The sequence below is a fragment of the Tursiops truncatus genome, chromosome 18, assembly GCF_011762595.2.
Source record: "Tursiops truncatus isolate mTurTru1 chromosome 18, mTurTru1.mat.Y, whole genome shotgun sequence".
Taxonomy (NCBI): domain Eukaryota; kingdom Metazoa; phylum Chordata; class Mammalia; order Artiodactyla; family Delphinidae; genus Tursiops; species Tursiops truncatus.
This window is the reverse complement of record NC_047051.1, coordinates 75,859,722-75,880,947: the sequence shown is the minus strand read 5'-3', so window position 1 is coordinate 75,880,947 and position 21,226 is coordinate 75,859,722. Positions and strand designations below refer to the sequence as shown.

Here is a 21,226-nt window from a genome sequence, read left to right as displayed (position 1 = left end):
CACACCGTGGTCTCTGGCTCCTGAGCCCGGGGCCTGACATCGTGGGACGGCCCTGAAACTGCGAGACCAGAATGTCGGCCCTACACGGGGTCCCGGAAGACGTCATGGGAAGGGCAGGAGGGACCCCTTCCCCGGGGTCACCTGGTCTCAAGCAGAAGCGGCCTGTGCCCCACGTGCTGGGCAGTGCTGGGCTGGGCGTGCACATACGGTTTTACATTTATTTTCCTGGTTACAAAGTAACGTGTTAACCACAGAAAGCGCCAACAGAGGAAACCCCTGCAAGCGTCCAGCCCGTTTCCTCTGAGTGATAGGCTCTGTTTCTCCTCTGTTCTGTTTGACCTCTTCCTTAAACAGTTGGTTCTTGGGGTACCGTCCTCTGCTGCCTCTGAGCAGACACCACGGGGCCAGGGCTGTGCTTGAGTCTGGGTGACACGGGTGAGGGCACAGGTGTGACAGGCAGGCACGAGGCGGGCGACCTGGGACCGAGCTTGCCGGCAGCCTCACGCTCCATCTCCTTTCTGTCGCAGGCAGGGAGCTACAGCTGTTCAGCCAGCCAGCAGGAAGCGGGGTGACCCTCTCGCCGCTTCCCCCAGCTCTCAGCCAGGCTGCCCCATGTCCACTGCTGTGGGGCTGGCACTGATCCTGTGGGCGCGGCCCCGGGCAGCAGGCCAGCACCCGTCAGGCGCCGCGCGGACGGCCTGGCTGGTCCGGCAGCCGCCTTAACTTCGTCCCTGACCTTCATGACCCTGAAAGGCAGGGGGTTCCTGTTCTACAGATGAGGAAGCCCGTTCAGAAGCTGACCTGCTACAAGGGACCCAACCCGTGAGCAGTGGAGTCAGGATCCCAGAGGGCGGGCAGGCCCCTGACATGGGACAGGCAAGCAGGGCCGCTCAGTACTGGGGGCAGGCTGTCCGGCCGGAGGCTGAGCTGGCCGCCAGATGTGCTTCGGTGCTGGTGTCCTGGCGCAGTGTCCTCAGCTGGAGCTAGAGAGCGCCTGGGTTTGCAAAGGACAAGGAGCAACTGCTCACCTCGTTCAGAAGCACGGGCCCTGAATGGTGCTTTCTCAAGCAAAGGGATTCAAGGCAGAAACACAGCAGTTCCCGTGTCGGCTAATCTTGTCTTCTATGGAAAGAAACAGCTACGTTGCGGGCTTAGTACTTCGTTTTAACGGTACTGGTAGGCAGTGGTGAAAACCACACCATTAGACAGACGGGCTTACGTGTTTTCATCTTCCTAGTATCTGAGAATGTCCTCAGGATTAAGTTGAGAGGTGGATTCTGGCTGTTTAAGAAAAAAATACAAAACTCTCCCTTGAAGTAAACCAGATCTGCTTTTTAATAAGAGACCATGATTTAGGCGTAATTCCCCAAAGGAAAAAATGTCCGTGACACTTAAACTCTTCTACAGTTAGATATGAAATAACAATGGTAAACATTTTAAAGGAAATCTTGAAAGTCCACGACTATTTAGAGGAAGTGGGACCTTTCTGCGGGGAGGTTTCTGACCGCAGAGCAGGAGTCCCTGGGGAAGGACAGACGGACAGGCCAGGCCCCGCCCCACAGAAGGCGGCACCGACGCCTGAGAGTACACTCAAGCACACGTGCTGTAACCAGCCCAGCAGAGATGTGACGGGAGACAGCCAGCTCTCGGGCCACGAAGAGAACTGCCCACACAGACAGCCGCGCCCAAGCTGACCTGATGCAGATGGGACAACTCACTACAGTTTCAGAGAGAACTTCTTCAGAACGTTCCTGAAGCCACACCCACTCTCGAAGCAGAGGGACCCGCCGTCCTGCTCCGTGAGCAGGCATGAAGGCAGTGTTGGTGCCCCCCACCTGCGTGCCATCTCCCGCCCGACCCCGGAGCCCCAGGCGTCCCTCCCACTCCCATGTGCCGCGCTGGGGCCTGTCAGCCAGCACCCGACTGGTGCACAGGCCAGGGGCCCAGAGGCCCTACCTGTGCACTCGGGGGTCAGGGTCCCATTCGCTTCCCTTCTGTGATCTTCCCAGCTGCCTCCAAAAGGGTTTCAGATTTCTCATTATTCTGAAATATTTCAACCAACTGACGAAAACAAGCAATGCTTAATATTTCTGCCCAGATGTGTCCAACCGAATCACGGTTCAAAAAGAAGCAAAAATGAGCTAAAAAATGAATGCCACATCCCTTCGAGGACCTCAGTTTAAAAAAGAAAACATCACTCATGTAGACATTTGAAAACGAGCGATGGGATCCCCCCGAGAGGACTGCCGGAGGAGGGGAACTTCCTGCAAACAGAAGAATCGCACAGCAAAAGCCCACGACCTCAGCTGAGCTGGTGACGGACGGTCTCACCGTCATATGATTCTCTTCATTCTTTTCTGATATTGCCCAGAAGCTGAAAAAAGTTCAGGAATACTGTTTCCTATCATAACACCTCCAAGCACACAGCAGCTGAGCCAGAAAGTGCTACGTTCCAAGCCCTGACACTGTCTACGTCAACCCGCACGGCACAGACTCACACACCTCCCAGCGGACTCGGATGGACCGGAGGCGGGTCCCGTCACAAATGCAGCTCCCCTGTCGGGGCCACCCCTCCTCCGTCTGCACCAGCTGAGGTTTCGAAGAGTCTGCTGAACGCAGGCCCGAGCTCCCTGATCATGTCCGTGGTGGTGGTGGCGCGGCCGTGCTTCTGGAAGGCTTGGCGGGCACACTGCCTGGTGAGCGCGCAGGCACCAAAGGCAGCCACGAGGAGCGGGCTGGACCTGCGGGGCAGCGGCGTTAGTGGGGCGTCGTGGCCACCGAAGGCCCTCCCTGTCCCTCCTGTGGTCGCCCGGGGACCCACTCTGGCAAGTTCAGTCTAACGTGCCGCTGGGCCTATTAGAAATGCCCGTCCGCCTGGAGAAAGGTTAGGATGCATCCACGTCCCGGCTGCAAGCCAGACCGGCACTCAGTCACAGGGTAAGTGCTCGGTGCTGTTCTAGGCCCTGGAAGACACCGGAGCCTGGGGACGAGCTGCTTGCTATGTTCCTGGACCCGTTACACACCCGCCTGCGCGCACACACCCCGCAGGCCCCCCGGGCCAGGTGTGCTGGGACCCCGCAGCCCGGCACCGTCAGGGTCGCCAGGATGGGCACAGCGAGAGGCCGAGGGCCCTGAGGGGTGGGCTGCCCGGGCCCACCCTCTGCCGGCGACGGCAGACCCCACCGCTCAGGGCGCTGTACCCCGTGGACAGTCATCTCCCGGCACACGCTCTGCCCCTGCCTGCGTGTCCCCCGAGGCCCCGGTCCCGCAGAGCATGCGCCGCAGACCCCCGAGCAGCACCCCCGACCCCAGCAGGGACACCAGAGCCCCCGGGCGAGCGTCCTGGGACCAACCCCTGCCCTGGGAGCTCTTCTTCCATGAGACACCGGCCCCTCAGCGGTATGTTCCAAGCAGCCACTTATTAAACATGCTGAAACAGCACGGGAGGAACAAAGACTTGACTCACCCATTGGTCTTCTCGGGGCCAGCCAGGAGGGCCCAGTGCGCCAGGACGCCCAGGGAGCCCGACAGGAGGTCCCCCTGCCCGCCACACCTGCGGCCGCTGCCCTCCCGGCTGCACGTGAGCGCTGCGGGGTGAGGGGGCCGTGTGAGAGGGGCCGTGCTCCGTCACCTTGCCCCCACCCCCGTCCTGACACGGCAGGCGGAGGCCCAGCTCCCCCAACCAGCACCGAGGGGTCTGTGGGGACAGGGTGGGGACGGTGCCCCCGGCCCAGGGCGCCCGCAGCGGCCCTGCCGGGACTTCGTCTGTGCCGTGCCGGGAAGTTTCTATCTCTTGGGGAAACGTCTTAACCAGCTGCTACGCTCTCTCTGTTAGAGTCTAGAGCACCTTCCAGCGTCTGACTCGCGGGCTTCAGGGCCACGCAGAGGAGGCTCTCTGCGTCTCCTGTCCAGCGCGTGACAGCGAGCGTGTGTGTGTGACGGTGTGTGAGCATGCACACTGCTTCCTGGGCACCGGTTCCGTGTGTACAGCTCCCTCATCAACGCCTGGTGGGCTCCTGCCCCCGGGGCAGACTTCAGCAACAGGAGGACTCGTCTGCAGGGAGCAGAGGCGTCACACACCGAACCCTGGTGCGGACGCGGGCAGGCCTGCTGGGCTCTGCAGCCACGCTCGGGGCCCAGGGGCTCCCGCCCCACCGGCAGCTCCTCGGGTGTCTCGTTTTCCGGGCGTTTTTATAAAACAACAGGAAGCAGTGAAAGACTCAAGCAACTGCATCTGTGCCTCAGGTGAGGTGGCAACGGGCCTGCAGGGTCGCCCGCTGCCCAGAGCCTCTGCTCGGGGCTCTCCTTGCACAGCACGGACAGAACTGCACCCTGTACTTGGTGTCGACCAGGACCAGCATGCATCACTGCCACGTCCCTTTGCAAAACAGCGAGAAACAAGACAAAAATGGCCTTTCCAGAAGCTGTGGTTGACACGCTCACCAGGGAGTCCCTTCTCTGGGGGGTAAGTGTGCACGTGTGCCCGTGTGTGACCGTGTGTGAACAGGAGGTCCTCCTGGGGCTGGTGCCCAGCGTGGCCGGCCGACACGCAGCGTGAAGCCCTCAGCCACTCACCCTGCCCGCCATCAGAGATCACGTCCTGCTCCCCTTTCTGGACCACGGTGACGTTGCCCAGGGCCTGGCTGAGTCTCTGCACAGATCTGTAGCGGTCCCTGCCATCCAGGGGGTCTCCCAGCTACGACGGAGGACAACACACAGACACAGCTGTCATCAGACACGGGAAGAGCCCATCCACCCTGACCCCGCCTCATGCGGGGAAGGGCCCGCCGGGCACCTGCCGACGGCCAAGCTCGGGCCCCACGTGCAGAGACGTTTCCGTCCACCAGCGGGAGGGAGACCCAGAGTCAGGACTACTGGCCCATGGCCCGGATTGTAAAGGTTTGCGAGGGATGCGACTTCGAGTAATAACGAGCAAACATTTACGGCACTAATACGTGAGGACGCTGGGCTTACATACACAGCTGACCCTCGAACAACACTGGTGTGAACCACGAGGTCCCACTTACATGTGGATGTTTCCCATAGTACATACCACAGCCCTACACAATCCGAGGCTGGCTGAATCCACGGACGTGGGACCAAGGACACGGGGAACTGCGTACCCGGAGGGCCGACCGTGAATCACACTCGGAATTTTGACAGCGCGCAGCCTTCAGCGCCCCTAACCCCCGCTGTTCAAGGGTCAGCTGTATTATTTTATTTCGTCCTCACAAACCCTATGACGCAGATTCCATCATGCTCCACACTTTACAGAGGCAGGGGCAGGGATGGAACGATCCGCCCAGGGTGCATGGTGGCAGGAGGGCGGGCTGACCCCAGAGGCCACCTTTCATCCGAAGACACGCTAACTGGAAGATGCCCCATCATAGCACGCACCCAGGAGCGCACGTGTCCACCCACCTCTGCACGTCTGTCCCCTCAGGTGCACCGCAGGATGAGCCCCTCACCCCTGCCCGGGACGTCGGCTGACTCACCACAGCCTCGGCGAGTCTGCTGAACTCCACGTGGTTGGGGGTGAGAACCACCTTCTGGTAGCCTTGGATGAGGGCCGGCTGCTGAGCGACCAGCCACAGCCCGTCCTGCAGACGAGGACTCACGTCACCGCGAGGCCGAGGGGTCCCCTGGGAGGAGGGGACGGGAGAGGAGGCCACACTCACCGCGTCAATGACGATGGGGATGCCCCTGGTCCTGGACGCTTCTAAAATGCCCTGCGAGGAAAGGAAGCCAGGCTGAGCAACAAGCCCGTCACCTCTCAGAGAGGGTACAAGAAGCCGAGCAGTTCCTGACGGACTTCAACCTCAGGCCATCAACCAACAGGCAGGAAACAAGAAAGCAAATGCATAAATAAGCAGAAGAGACTCTGTAAGGCTGGGCCCCGGGAGCTCTGAACACAGGAGCTGTAGAAGAGAGACTCTGTAAGGCCGGGCCCCGGGAGCTCTGAAGACAGGAGCCCACGGGAACCGCCACGCAGTGCTGGGTCCCAGGCCAGCCCACGACGGACAACCCTGGGCCGGCACCTCCAAATTTCCAACAGATACTAGCCCTCAGGATTTGGAGCCGAGAGGCCTGAAGTCTCGGGAATTCCCCAACTCCTTAGTTTTTATCTATTTCTCATAAGTAACACTTCACGTGCTTTCAAATGAATGACCGTAGTAATGAACAGCGCATCACTTCTCTCTGAGAATGCTATACTACAAGTTTGAGGTTTTTTGCTTGAAAATTATACGTGTGTCTGATCAACATGACTGCTGATTATCATGCACCAGTATCTCATGACAAGGGCATTTACGGCCACAGCACGAGAAGAGGACTCCTACCCGATAGATACTACGTAACAGAAAACTCTATTAGAAGAGAACGAATGAGATACATGACAAGCAGGGATAATTTAAAACACTGGGAGATAAGCCCACGTCCGTGAAGTAGCAGTGAGGAGTGCAACCTCACCCAGCACGGCTGCCCTGCCCGACGGCCTGTCGCACCTGCCGATGCCGGTCTGAGTGCTGGGAGTGTGCCCAAAAGCCCCTTCGGTGGAGGGTCAGGGTACAGGGCCCACGGAGGGCTCCCTCCTTAAACAGTGGAAATGCTCTGTCTGCTTGCCCCGAGTCGGGCATTACTGTTAGAACCAATTCAGATTTTCTGAGTCTCTGTACTTTCCTCCCAGAGCTCTTACAAAGACAGCGGCCCAGTGAACGTTCAGACCCGGGAAACGTGAGCCGACACCACGGAGAGCACATTAGTAACATCGCACAGTGTGACACTCGGCCTCCTGACGCAGAGAACGGAGGGCTGGTCTTGCTTCCATGGCTCAGAGGGCCTGTGCACTTGACGCTGTCACGGTCACGGCATCTGGAGGGTCAGCGCCACCAGCACGTGCCGTGCCGAGGCAGCAAGCCCTGCGCACACACACACATCCGGACAGCAACCTGCCCTAAAGGAAGAACGGGCAAACGCAGGAGCCAGCCACACACAGGTCAGGAGGGCTAACGTGGAACAGGGAGCTTTCTACACACGAGGAGGGGGAGTGAGGAGTGGCAGCTCCCCAGAGCACATCCTGGGAAGGGCAGCCCTTGCTGGAGAGCAAACTGCTACAAGCTTCTGGAGAAATCCGGGAGCATCTCTCAAAAACGTTTCAGTTTCGCACTGTGTGGCTGGACCACACTGACCCCACTCAGTGTGCTCCATCTCAGGCCCGCAGCCCTGCCCCTTCCCCTCCCGCGTGAGTGACTGAGCTGTAGCCCACTCGCCAGGAATGCGCCCAAGCCGGACAAGTTCCCTATCGACTTGACCATCTTTCTCTGATATGAAAACTGGAGGAGTGCCTCTGCAGAGACCCCCCCCCGGGGCGGGGGCGGAGAAATAAAGTCCAGTTCCCATCAGTGTAGACATGCGTCTCACTTGGGGGTCAGATTCTTTCTTCAGAAATCCCCTTGGACCCCTTCCGTGCAGCTAGGGACACCTGGGTCATCTTCCACCTGATCCTGCCTGTATGTCAGTCCCCACGTAAACTTCAGAACTGCACTTCACTCAGGTGCCTGCTTCGTTTTTCAGTCTTAAAAGTTCCTTCTCAGTTCAGAGGATGTTATTCAGTATCTCCACCTTCCACAGATACTCTTTGATTCAGCAATGGAACTTCTACAAATTTATCCTAAAGAAAACACCCAAAAGAAACAAATAGATATACAGAAATGTTCAAGGCATCACTAATAGAAAAAAATGCTGTAAACAGCTGAAATGAACTAGTTAAATACATTACAGCATATTATGATGAGGCTATAAAAAATAATGAACATCTGCATATCCTGCCAGGAAAAGCCTCCAAGACACATCCATCCATCCAGGAAAACAACACGCTGACAAAGAGCCCAGACACTAGGCGGGTCCGTCCAGATCCTACAGCCACAAACTCTGGCTCAAAACCAGCTTATGAACTGGAAGACTCAATATTGTTAAGACAGCAGTGATCCCCAAATTGACCTAGAGATTCAAGGTGACCCCTACCCAAATCCCAGCTGTCCATTCTGCAACTGACAAGCTGAGCCTAAAACTCATGCAAACTCACGGGACCCAGAATAGCCAAAACAGCGCTGGAAAGAAGAAACTTGGAGGACCCACACTTCGCGATTTCAGAACTTACTGCACAGATACAATACTCAAGGTAATGTGGTTACTGGCACGAGGACAGCTGTACAATCGATGGCACAGAAAGGAGAGCCCAGAAATCAACCCTCACACTGATGTCAACTGACTTCCAACAAGGATGCCCAGAGAATTCACTCGCCCGAAGAAGTACTGGGACAACTGGATATAAAACTGGACTGAACCCCTTCCTTAACACCATACACAAAACTTAACTCAAAAGGGACCACAGAGCTAAAAGAATAAAGCTCTTAAGAGAAAACATAGGAGTAAATATTGCATCAGGCAAAAACTCTTAGATAAGACACCAAACGGAGGTGTCGTATGATCCAGCTTCTCCAGTCTAGGTATATACCCCACAGAAATAAAACCATAAATCCACAAAAGACCTTGGAAATGAGTGCTCACAGCAGCACTATGTGTAACAGCCAGGAAGCGTAAACAACCCAAATGTCCATCAGCTGACGAATGGAGTTTAAGAACGCGGTCTCTCCATACCACGGCCCATCACACGGCAACGGAAGGCGTGAAGCGCCAACAACCTGCCACAGCAGGGTGAGCCCTGAAATGACAGACACCACACAGCGTAGGATGCTGTTCCTACGAAGGTCCAGAACAGGCCAGTCCACGGAGACAGAGAGTAGGTTAGTGCTCACCGGGGTGGAGGCTGGGAGGAACGGGGGGCAAGTGCTGACGGGTGTGGGGAGGAAAACGTCCTCAAGCGGACTGTGGTGATGGCTGCAAACTCCGTAAATATACCAGAAGCCACTGAATTGTACACTTTAAATTCGTCCATGAGTGCGGCAAAGGTTACTGCCACAGCCACCCCAGCCTTCAGCAGACGCCAGCGTGGAGGCCAGGGCCTCCACCAGCAATACAGCGATGTCTCACTGGAGGCGCAGATGGCGGTCAGCGCTTTGCAGTGACAAAGTACTTGTAAATTAAAGCACCTACACTGTTTTTTAGACATAATGCTATTGCACACGTAATAGACTACAGTATAACACAAACGTAACTTTATCTCCACTGGGAAACCAAAAAATTCACGTGACCGGCCTTATGACGAGAACTCGCTTTATTGCAGTGGTCCGGAACCGAACCCCCAGTACCTCCAAGGTGAGCCTGTGCAGAAGTATAGTGAAATAATCACCAGTCCAGCTAACCCACACAGCCATCACCTCCCCGGGGGAGAACGTAACCTCTCCCCACTGCCCTGACGCCCCGCGCCCGGCAGCCACCCTTCTCCTCTCTGCTTCTCCGAGCTCACCTATTCTGACTCGACACAGAAGTGAGATCGCGCAGCGTTTGTGCTGCTGCCCACTTCACTTAGCACCTCGTCCTACAGAGGGTACATATGTTTTAACCAAACCGTTTGAAACAGGCAATAATAAACGGACCAACTATCGACACTAAAGTTGAAAACACATTCCTGCTCCACTCCATCCCCAGTCACATGTCATGGCCACTGTTTCTCCTCAGTGATCATTCATGGGCTTGAAGAAAGTGAAATTTCCAGCCCCAACTTTAACCCCAAAGGCTGGAAAGATTTTCCGTGGAAGGGACCCTTAAAATTCACGTTCTCACTCAATTCTGGTAAAGCAAACACACATCTGCCTTTTAAAATGTTCTTTACCCACAGATTGCTGAAAGTCCAACCAACATCACAGCGCCCTACACCTTCTTTCCCTTGAGCTTCTGTGCAGCTTAACTCAAAAAGCAGAAGCTGAGCCAGGAGCCCCTCCAGCTGCTGAAGCAAGTGGCAATCAGGGCCACCATGACCACTACCCCCTCGAGGCATGTGGCCGACACCTCCCAGGGCTGGAGCTGGGGCAGGTGGTCTGGGGGCACTGAGAAGGGCCCCAACGAGGGCAGGGAGAGCTCAGCAGGTCCCTGAGATGTGTCCCCTCGGAGAGTGACACCAGGGCAGTGTCGGAGGACCTGGGCAGCGGGAACACACAGAATGTGGGGTTGGTGTGCCAACCGAGCTATTTCCCCTGATCCAGGATAGCATTTATTTCTATTTCAACTTTTTGAGGCTAAAAAATTAGTTTCATCTTCTTAGATTAAAGCAGGCATAAAGTTTCAGTAGTAAGGAAGAGCATAAATGATCAACGAAAAAGTAAACGAATGCACGTGTACCCACGAGGGTGAACTAGGGTCTCCTGCCCACTCCCCCATCACCCAGCGCCGGCTACGCTGGCTTTAGCTGAAAAGGACGGCAGGGGACAGAAGAGAGTGCAAAGGCAGCAGAACAACTGGCCCGTGGGGTCCAAGGCCCAGGGATTTCTAGACCAATGAGGACCTCAGGTGGTCAGAGGAGCACCAGGTTAAGAAATTAAACTAACAAGGGCTTTCAAGAGGACCCGCTGACGACACAAAGCTAGAAGCACCAGAACACCTTTCACGTTTCTCTCTAAGTGCACAGCTTACAGCAACGGTGAGGTCACCAGCAGCACCCTCTCCCACTGGCTCGCTGTGACAGACTCCCACTGGGCCCAGCCGGGCACCGCGCAGAGCGCTGCACAAAGCGTGGCCCTCGGCCGGCCCCGGGGGGCACTGCGCCCTTACAGCGGGCACCAGGAGCAGGCTGCCAGGGGTCCCCAGCAGGAAGGGGTCGCGGGGAGGTGACCGCGAGCCTGAGCGCACGCCCGGCCACTGCTAACCCCGCTCAGCCCGGATGCTGGGCTGGTCACGTCGGGCCCCATGGAGACTTCCTCGGCCACAGCCTGAGACCAGAGCCCCGGGAGCGAAAGAGGGCGCCGTTCAGCGGTGCCCTGCTCTGGTTTAAGCACATCCCTACCTTTATGCCTAGTGTCTCCTCTATTCCCCAGACCACGTTCTATCGGTCTCAACTCCTCCTCCAAGACGCACACAGAGCAACAAACAACGGAAAATGCAATTCCGTCAGACTCCCCCGATCTAAGGGCCGAGCCTGTGGGAATAGGCGTGGTTAATAATTCTACACGTTACCTTGACGTTTTCCAGAAGAACGTCGTCTCTGCCTAAGCCAGGCCCTACGACCAGGGCGTGCAGTCGGGGCAACCACTTTTCCACATCTTGGACGGCACTGGGGCTGTCACTAACAAAGGAAAAGAAGGGCAAAAGAGCTTGAAATTTTCATCTTTTGTTTACTTTATTAATGAAACTACAGATTTTTCCAGATTTTCCCCCAATGTCCTTTTCTTGTTCCAGGACCCCAGCCAGGACCCCACCATAGTTGTCTAGCTTTCAACATTCAGATGCCCCTGAAAGCATTCTGCTAAGTGAAATGAGCCCAAGAAACACAAATAGCGTATGCTCTCTCTTATATGTGGGACCTTTAAAGCAAACAAACAAAACAAAAACACCGCAAAAACACAACACCAAACTCACCCATAGAGAAGAGACTGCCGGTTGCCAGCAGCTGGCGGGGTTGGGCGGGGGGGACTTCTGGGTTTTGTTTTTGTTTGTTAAAGAGCAACAGAGCACTGACACGTGCTACAATGTGGACACCTCTCGAAAACAGGATGCTAAGTAAAAGGCGGCAGACACAAGACCTCACAAATGTCTGATTCCACGCCTAAGAAATGTTCAGAAAAGGCAAATGTTCGGAAACCAAGCAGATGAGAGGTCGCCTCAGGCTGGGGTGGCGATGGGGAGGGGCTTCCGTCCTGGAGTGGTGGGAGCGTCCTAAGATTATCTGTGACGTAACAACCTGGCAAGCATACCACAAACCACTGTACAATTAAAGTCAGTGGATTTTACAGTGAATCCTATCCCAGTAAAGCCGTTCCCTACACACACATTAGCAACAGTCCCGGGAGCAATGGTGAGAGAGACACTAATACCCAAGGACTGATGGGGATCGGAGGCGGCTGCAGGGAGGAGGGGCACTGGGTCAGTGGGTGGAGTTTCAAAGGAGCTGGAGGTTTTGGAACGAGAGGTGATGGTCCGGGAGGACGCACGTCCCACCTCCAGACCCAATGGCTGGGGGAACAAAGGAAAAGCCACCTCCACTTAGGAGGCTCGCAGGGGAAGCCACCCACTCTGGGGACAAGCAGACAAGAGAAGGAGGGAGCAGCAGGGGCAGGAAACACGGTGAGAAAGTGCTGTTTTACAGGAAACGACAAAGAGCATGATGTATGGCGTGATGTGAGGGCAGCATACTCTTGGGGATGAAACTCAAGCACGGAGCCTCTCACTTGCTGGGCCCCTTCCCAGGCCCCGGGAGGGACCCCAGCAGTTTACTCGAGTGGTCCACATGTTTCTGTGAACTCCGCAAATGTAGGCAGAGGATCTGGGTCTCACCAAAGCTGAGGCAAATGGAACTTCCTTCCCATCAGAAAGAGAGTCAATAATGCAGGGTATATAGTCATGATCATACTGCACTTTTTTTCTTTTTCTTTTTTTAAAATTAAGACTCACGGGGGAAAAAGTACGTAAAACACGTTAAAATAAGACACGATGACTCATTTCAAAATGACCTGTGCCAGTCTGGTTCCATCACACAGGCGCACAGATGCAGTGCACGTGCACTCCTACCTGTGGTGCAGACGTCCCCACCTCAGGCCTGCAGGGAGGCGTGTGCCCGGCGGCGCCCCGACCCCCCGCAATATCAGGAGCCCTCCTTAGGCCCAGACCTGATGCCTGCGCGCTACTCTGAGGCCCGGCCGCCACTCTCAGGCTACCAGACAGCCTGCCGCGCCCCCCAGCAGCCCCGCTCGGGCTGCTGGCGACCCCGCACTGGGGACCCCACACTGGGAGCCGAGGCCTCGTGTCTGGCTCCAGGCACGGGCTCTTCCAGGACCATCCGCAAAGCTCTCCACTCGGCCCCAGGACGCCCTCCAGGCCCCTCCAGTCTGCTCCCAGCCGCCAGCGCGCCGGGCCCTCCCGACCCACACACAGCTTCGCCTCCTGGTTTAAACCAGCCCACGCGCTGACAACTCCCAGATCTAGGCTCCCCTGCCCACCCCACGGCTGCCGGCACATCAGCAGGCCATGGAGATGACAACCTGCTCAGCCCACACCCTGGTGGCTTCCCCACGCTCCTGCCGGTCTCACGGCCCACCTGCGGGAGGGCGGGGCTGCACTCCCCTGCTGTGGCCAGGCTCTGACCTGCTCCTGTCTCTAGCCCAGCATGCAAGTAACCCCAGGGGCTTATCACAGTCTCCCAGTGGGACCCCTGCTTCCGCCCTGGGCCCCAAGGGCCAGAACCCTTACTATGACCCCCACAACCAGCAAAGCGTGGCCCTGAACCTCTCTGGTCACCCAGCCCCTCCCAAGCACCCCAGACTAAGTGTCCCCAGCAGGCCTGCAGCATGAGCTCCCACGCCCGCTCCCCACCAGCCCCCGTGTCTGCGCCTTCACCGGATGCCACGCCCTGCGCCACTGCCCACAGCGACCCTAGGAGCACCCGCCACACACACACACACACGCGCGCGCCCAGCACTCCCCGCCCCGTCCTCCCTGCGGTCCTCAGCACCGCCTGACAAGCTGTTACCTCACTTGTCCTCCAAAGCTGTGTACATGGCCCAGTAGACGCTGACCACGCGGGCTTTTACATGTAATTAAAATCAAAGTAAAAACTCAGCTCCCGAGTCCCACTGGCTGCGTTTCAAGCTCTCAGCAGCCACAGTCTCGCACAGCACCGAGAGAAAAGCTTCCCCGTTGCAGAAAGTTCCAGGGCACAGGCTGCCCTGGAGAGGAAGCTGCACGGGAGCAGGTCTTGGGCTGCCCAGTCAGATGCTGTCCCCGCGGAACCCAGGACAGAGTCCAGTAAGCGCTTGCTGAACGATCGAACGGTCATTACTGCTGCCACGTGAGACTCTGTCACAGGCAGGCCCACGGCCCCTCCTGGGCCTAGGACCCTCCGGCCATTGCCGACGGGCCACAGGGGCCAGCCCGGGCAGCCCTGGTGCCCAGGTCTCCTGCACACTGTCTTATTCTGACTACAGACGCGGGTTCATTATCGTTCCCTCGCTTCTTCTGACAGCACCCTCCCACCTGCCCCCTCCCTGCACCGCGGCTACTGCACAGCGGCTCCACGAAGGCGCAGAGACCCTGTGACCCGGGAGAGTGGCTACAAGCCCCGCGCCCGCCGGGGCCCCACTACTCACAGAACCGGGTGAACGATCAGCTCCGGGCTGTACGACTTGATCACAGGCGCGGCATCCTGGGTGGTGAACACGTGGGACAAGTCCGCGCCCTGAGGAGGGGCACAGGAGGCCGGCTTAACGCGGGATTCGCCCGACAGACACTCAAGAGCACTGGTGGCTCTGGTACAACCGTGCGAATTCCGCAGCACTGTCCCAAAAGAAAAGCACCCACTGCCGCAGGTAACCCACAGCCAGGAGGCGGCTGAGAGGCCTCCGGCTGGCGGCAAAACCTAAGAAAGGCCTGGAAAGAGAGGCGGACTTCTGCTGCCGCCAAAGAGGCAGGTGGCCCCGCCGGCTCAGGTGGCATCACGATGAGGTCCGCAGAAGCACAGCCCATGTCACAGTCCCTATGCCACTGGGCCTCCAGGACTTGATCAAAACGCTGCCGTGACAACTGCCAAGGTTAAAAGAGGTCCACTGCTTATGCTAGGACTGAAAAGGCAGCCTGGATCACTGTGGTGAAGTACAGTTCTAAAAAAAGTTTAGTTTAAAAGAAAATGAGTCCCAATCCAAGTTACTTTGTGGCTGCACAAGAGGTCAGGGTAGATTTAAAGGTACGTCTCTCTTGGGCTTCCCTGGTGGCGCAGTGGTTGGGAGTCCACCTGCCGATGCAGGGGACACGGGTTCGTGCCCCGATCCGGGAAGATCCCACATGCCGTGGAGCGGCTGGGCCCGTGAGCCATGGCCGCTGAGCCTGCACATCCGGAGCCTGTGCTCCGCAACAGGAGAGGCCGCAGCGGTGAGAGGCCTGCGTACCGCAAAAAAAAAAAAAAAAAAAAAAAAAAAAAAAAAAAAAGGTACGTCTCTTACCACGATTACCCAAAATGCTATTCAGATTTCTCTGAATATGGAGAGAATATTCAGAAAACATTTGCTTCAGTCATATTTAAATAATCCAACTCTTTACTAGAAAAATCCTGAAAAAGAAGCTATGAACAAACATACCACTTTGAGAGCTGAGATTGCTGCAAAATAGGGGGCTCCAGTGTACCTAAAAAGAAGACATTTACAGTCAAAAACTTCTGAGAATGAGGCAAGCACACCAGGCTTATCAGTAAATTACACAGACACGCAGCACCCGGGCACGGCCCAACCCCCTGTAGAAGCTCGGGAAAAGGCTTATTAACACGGATCAGTCCCAGGAAAGCCAATCTTTCCTATGAGGCTCTGAACCATGTCAGGAGAGGCAGGTCCTGGCCAGGTGCTCCAAGGTCTCTCTGAAATGCTTATGTGCAAACTGAAGCCTTGACAGATGGCTTCAGGGGGCTGTACAGAGGTCAAACTTATCGAATTGTACATTTATAACATTTGCAGCTTGCCGTATACCAACCAGACCTCAATAAAGCTGTTAAAAAATGAATCTCCTAGTGTACAATGGTTCGGCAAGATTTACATCAACCGGAATAAAATGGTTATTTTCTACACCAGGAATAACTGATTAGAATATATGATAGCATCTACCATGCCAGCAAAAATCATAAAGCATCTAGGAATTAACCTTATAAAACACATGATAACTCTGTGGGGACATTTTAAAAACCTATTAAAGAACAGAAGAGATGTACACTTGATGAGAGGACTTAATATTATAAAGACAACACCTCTCTAGACTAATATAGACACAGAAAGCACTTCATTTATCAGGAATGCACACAGACACAAGTAAGAGAAAATGCAACACCAACCGAACAAGACTGGGGTTCTATTAGCAAGGATGGTAGGGATGTTTGTTAGGGGAAAAAACAAAGCAAAACAAAACAAAACCTGGAGGTCTGAGAAGACAGGGAGAGTTTCCCAAAGGCACTGCAGAGAAAGACAGTGTGCTCGAGGTGACCACAGGCCGGAGCCCCTGGACTGGCTGGCGCCCCAAGGAGCAGGACCCACCGCCAAGAGCAACGGTGAGCAGAGGCAGCGGTCACCTCGGACATGGGGACAAACGAGAAGAGACTCGCACGCCTCTCTCCTGCTTCCATCCGCTTGCTCGGAATCGCCTGTAACTGTGCTTAAGGGCACTTCAAGCACAGTGAGGAAAATCCGTGAACCTGACATCAGATGAGTGACGGTAACTGTTACGTCAATCCCAGGGGTGAAGAGCTTTGCTAACCCGAACAGGGAAACGCGCTCAGGGCACGCTGCACGTGTGACAGTCTCCCCAGGCAGAGCCACGAATTCGCCCGAAATGCCAAAGGACAGGACAGCGGACATACACACTCACCCCACAGTGTGAATACAAGCCTCGCTAACAAAAGAAATACATCCCCCTCACTTAGAGCAGTCACTGTCACGTTGGGTAAAGAAACACAATCTAGCTACACGTTATTTTAATAAGTACAGCCAACTACATGCTAAACTGTTGAAAATACAAGGCTAGGCAAAGAGCATATCAGTGCAAACAGAAAGGAAGCAGAAACTGAATGGTAACCAAGGTCTAATTTAAGTCAAAGGCAGCAGGTATCACAAGCAAGGACAAATTACAAATCTTTACGTGTCGACACAGCAGCATAATATATAAAACTAGAAGAGAAAAAAGGCCTCGGAAAAAAGCTAGGATCTGTCAAATTTCATAAGGAACTTGCAGGAATATCTTTAAATTGAGAAAGGAAAGCAAGCAGATGCTGAGTGTCTCTACCTTGACTACAAAGTAACCAAGGCTCACAGTAACGAACACCGTCAGTACAGAGCACAAAGTAAGAAGCAGCAGCCTCACCCAATCGGCGCCCCATGCTTTCTCTGCTACTCAATCAAACGTTCATCACTGAAAACTACTGCCGGAATATCAGAAGAAACTCGGAAATGACCCCTGGGGTCCAAATGGACGGACGGAGGGACGACAGGTAGGCGACAGCCAGAGAAGGACGCTGCGTCCGCGCAACTTACTCTGGGCAGCCTCCCACCACGCCTATCCTCCCAGCTTGCCCTTTGTGCTTCCAGGCGGCCAGAGGAGGTACCACATTCCTCACCAGCTGCAAAGCAGCCTCCATGTCCGTCACTGAGCGTGCTGTATGCAGTGGAAATGCTCGATTTAAAACTGAAAAACAGGAAAATGTTCAGAAAGGTAAGTGTCTACCAGCATACATCAAAAACAGACTTGAACAAAATACCCCATTAATCAAAACACTTCCTAAAGCTGGCTTACTATGAATGCTGTAGATTTTTATCCAATGGTTTCATCATTTCATTTCTATAAGCAAATGCTGTTCAGAAGTAACAACACAACACTACTAATACCGTCGCATGGACCAGATTTACTTCGAATGCATCAGATGTCTTGGAAGTCTACTTAAGCTTTCAGAAAGTTTTTTTTAACGCACTGTTACTTAATGAACTACACATATTTCATCGTAATCTTCCTTCAAGTTTATTAGGTCTCTTCTCCCCTTTGCTACTTTCCACGGTCTATTCAAGCCAGACAGGTGGTTCATGTTATTCCCAATTCATTTTCCAGTCGTGGTTCCAACACTCAATTAGATAATCAAATAACCTGGAAATGGCATTCTAAATAAGGAACACATCTTACACTGGGTTCAAAGTGGCATTTTAAAATAGTTTGATCATTGAATTGTCTATAAATAGCTAATTTTAATTGGCCTTTCTTGAAAAACTTCCTGTGTTGCATGTTTTCCCATATTATTAAAAACAGCTCAGCTGTGAGAGAAATCCTGTGTTCTATAGAGCCCAACGTATGAATAGATAATAAAGCATGCATTTTCTCTAGAATTAAAGGATCTTTGCTGATACGAACAACATTTTCACAAAAAAGGCATCCGATATTTTTATCTTCCCATTATCTCAGCAGCAGAGGAAAACCAGACGTGGCTCCCAAGTCCAAGTGAAGGACAGAGGCTGGCTCAGCTCCACACATACGGTAAAACAGCTTTATCGTCTATCACTCTTACAATTTTACTTTTCACTCAACGACGTTACTCACGTAATTTTCCTTAATAAGCAGATGTAAACGCCTCCTTAGCCAATATATCAGATGGATGCTTAGACCCAAGATGTCCTACCTTCTTCCAAATCAACACAGGATTAAAACTCCAAACAGAATCGCCGTAACCCTAACCCTTTGGCCGTGAAAAGGCACAAGGCTTGCTCAACCATCAGCCCAGCCCCCGACACCTCTGCCCCGGGCCAACCTGACGCAGTGCCGGGCCACAGAGGCGCTGACCTAACAGAGCAATCAGCTCTCACTCCCCGCCCCCGGCCCCAACCTCCCGCACCCCAGACTCCCAGCCACGCACTCTCTTCGCCACCGTGCACAGCGGCCCTGAGACACTCTTGCCTAGGCTCCCTGGCCAGCTGCAGGACAGGAACCGCAGCTGTTACAGGCGGATTTCAGGACGGCCCTGCTGACCACTGACGAGCTGTCTGTGCGCTTACCGTGGTGCTTGCCATGCATCTGTGTCAAACTTGAACACACCTGGCATAAGGTGACTGGTCAATGTGAGGATATCGGAGAATGGTCTCTCCTCCAAATGCCCCAGAACAATAAATACAGGCGCTTTTTAAAGTCTGGAAATTGTAAAGACAGAATCCAAACTCACCAGTCACTCACGGATCGTTCTGAGTCCCTTACAATGTTTTGGGTTTATTAGCTGCCATCACTTTAAGCAGCCGGCCACACACGGAGCATCCCAAGACCACCCCTGCACCTTCTGCCTCCACAGAAGGAGGCATAGCCCCCACCTGTGACTTAAGGGCTGGCCTCCCACCCTCAACCACCTGGAACAGAGTCTGGCACAGAATAAGCCACTCAATAAATGCCTGATGAATTAACGGCATCTTGCCTCACTCTCCTCATTGGGAGCCAGTTTATCCTTCTTTTACAGACAAGGAAACTGAGGCTCAGAGACAGACCTGTGAAGATGCTATGGTTACGAACGGATAAGCCAGGGCAGAAGACACCATTTTACCAAAATGCTGCCATTTTCAGGCAGAAGAATTTTTTTTTTAATCAAATAATCACGCCACCAACCAAAAGACAAGTCAAATCCTTCTCAAATGCCTTCTGAAACCAATCTGGGATGGGTAAAAAACATCACTGTTGAGAAGTACAGCGTTTTCACTTTTTAACTGCAATTATATGACTGCAAAGCACAATCCCCCCTGCTCATTAGGGTTTTGTAACACTCACCTGAGATCAACACCTGTTAGTGAGAGGGCCAAAGGAAGGTCAGTTCAACTTCCCTATACTCCACAGAGAATCAAGTTTCAGCTGGCTTACTGACATGCACCATTTGGACTTATCCACAGAAATATTGAAATACAAACATCAAAGTTCTTAAGGATAAAAAGGCCTTGGCAAGAGGCAACTTGAAATTTATCCTAGTAAGTAATTTGTCTTCATACAATTCTGAATCTACAACAGGTCATATCTGTCTGGTTTTGTTTGCTTTAAAGAAGTGTGGCTGAAGAGAGTTAAATAGATTTCTTTATTCTGGGCTGTTTTCTAGAATTACTTGCCACTCACAACTTTGCAATACCAATGTTTCTTGCTTTAATTTAACGTGAACCGTAGCTAATTTGGAACATGTGACAGCAATCTTTAAATTAACTGAGATGCCCTAAAGCTGGGATGGGAAGCCAGTTTTTGGTAAACGCTCCGCAGTTCGGCCTAATAATGAAATCTCAAGGCGACTCAGAGAGAAATCTTGCTAACCAATCACGGAGTGTACGAATTTAAGACCAACTGCGACAGATAAAGTATCTCCGAACAAACTGGTGCCCAGAAGCGCCTGGGCTGGTGTGACTGAGTGAAGTGCAGAAGTTGAGGGGCCCCTCAATGCTCCTCAAATCTCCTGAAACTACGGTGCCCAAAACCAAACAGCCAAACCCCCCTAACAGTTACTCTCCGTCCTGCCTGCTGCTGAGGACTACAGCCAAAGCGCGTTTTACCATTTCAGCTACTTTCTGGCTGGGAACCTTGTCTCAGGACCTCCTCCTTTACCAAACAGCAGCCTCTCCACGTTGTTGGGAGAAGTGAGATAATACAACACGCTGTCCAGCGGTTTGAAAACTCTTAGGTACAATAATATCCGCAGGGCAAGAGGAGAAAACCATACAGGAGGGAATGGTGCTCCAAGTCGGACGCACTTGTCCCGTTTACGCCTCATTCTTTCTACACAGTGCGCTCTATTCAGCAGCCAAGGCCTGGCCGGGGTCCTCGGGGTCCCTCGGTTAACCCCTCCCCAGGTGGACTCAGGACCCGCGGCTCCGCGCGACCCCGGCCCCACGGCGGCGCCTCCCGCCCGGACGAGTAGCCCGCGGCCGAGTACCTGCGTCCAGCGGCGGCCCGTAGAGCACGAGCGCGGCCGAGAGCACCGCGACAACGGCGGCGCCGGCAACCGCAGCCCCGGCCCCCACCCGGGTGGCCATGGCCGGGAAGGCCGGTATCGCGCTTACCTCCCAGGCAGCTCCTGACGGCCCCGCAGCCGGAACTCACAGCCATCCGCGGACTTCCGGTATCCCGGCCGCCCCCGCGCGGCCGCGAGACTCACCGCCCTCGGCGGACTTCCGGTATCCCGGCGGCCCCCGCGCGGCCGCGGGACTCCCCTCCCTCGACGGACTTCCGGGCTCCCGGCCGCCCCCGCGCCGCCGCCGGAAGCGGGCAGCCGACTCCCAGTGGTCCGAGGTCCGGAGTCGCCCCGCCCTCGGACTGGCCTCTGCCGGTCAAAGGTGGCCGGAGACGGTCGGTTTCATCTAATTTAGGTCTCGGCTCAACTGTCGTCTTATCCGTGCGAATCCTTTCTTGCCCATTCTGTATAAGAGAATTCACACCCCCTCTCCCGCCATCCTGCACCCTTGCCCTGCTTTATTTTAATTCATAGCACTTTTCACTACTTGACATGTGCATTCATTCATTCATTCATTTTCAAAGGTCTAACCCTGACTAGAAAGTTAGCTCCAATGGAAAAACTTTATTTGTTCTGTGC

The 21,226-nt window shown here is 54.4% G+C and overlaps 1 protein-coding gene across 7 annotated transcripts; it reads right to left on the bottom strand.

The window, feature by feature from the left end:
- Positions 1-1,142: 1,142 nt before the first annotated feature.
- NAXD (NAD(P)HX dehydratase) lies at positions 1,143-20,818 on the bottom strand. Of its 7 annotated transcripts, none has more exons than XM_073795407.1 (11): positions 20,570-20,703; positions 17,172-17,322; positions 15,240-15,285; positions 14,256-14,344; positions 11,131-11,239; positions 5,679-5,729; positions 5,496-5,600; positions 4,576-4,696; positions 3,467-3,587; positions 2,503-2,741; positions 1,143-1,281 (listed from the first exon to the last, which is right to left on the bottom strand). In XM_073795407.1, the coding sequence occupies exons 1-10, from the start codon at positions 20,667-20,669 to the stop codon at positions 2,540-2,542; spliced, it is 1,095 nt and encodes a 364-aa protein (XP_073651508.1). In that variant the 5' UTR covers positions 20,670-20,703; the 3' UTR covers positions 1,143-1,281; positions 2,503-2,539. The 7 variants fall into 7 exon arrangements, 6 of the variants coding, with proteins under 6 accessions (XP_073651508.1, XP_033699423.1, XP_033699421.1 ...); XR_004523048.2 differs by lacking the exon at positions 1,143-1,281 and adding an exon at positions 2,822-2,963 and having other exon boundaries at positions 2,613-2,741; XM_033843532.2 differs by lacking the exon at positions 1,143-1,281 and having other exon boundaries at positions 1,312-2,741; positions 20,697-20,789.
- Positions 20,819-21,226: the final 408 nt, after the last annotated feature.

Coding starts and splice junctions, on each gene's coding strand:
- NAXD (XM_033843528.2), bottom strand. CDS start 20,669: ATGGCCACCCGGGTGGGGGCCGGGGCTGCGGTTGCCGGCGCCGCCGTT. Junction 17,323..20,569: donor CGGGCCGCCGCTGGACGCAG/GTACTCGGCCGC, acceptor CCTGTTTTTCAG/TTTTAAATCGAGCATTTCCA. Junction 15,286..17,254: donor TGGAGGCTGCTTTGCAGCTG/GTGAGGAATGTG, acceptor TCTTCTTTTTAG/GTACACTGGAGCCCCCTATT.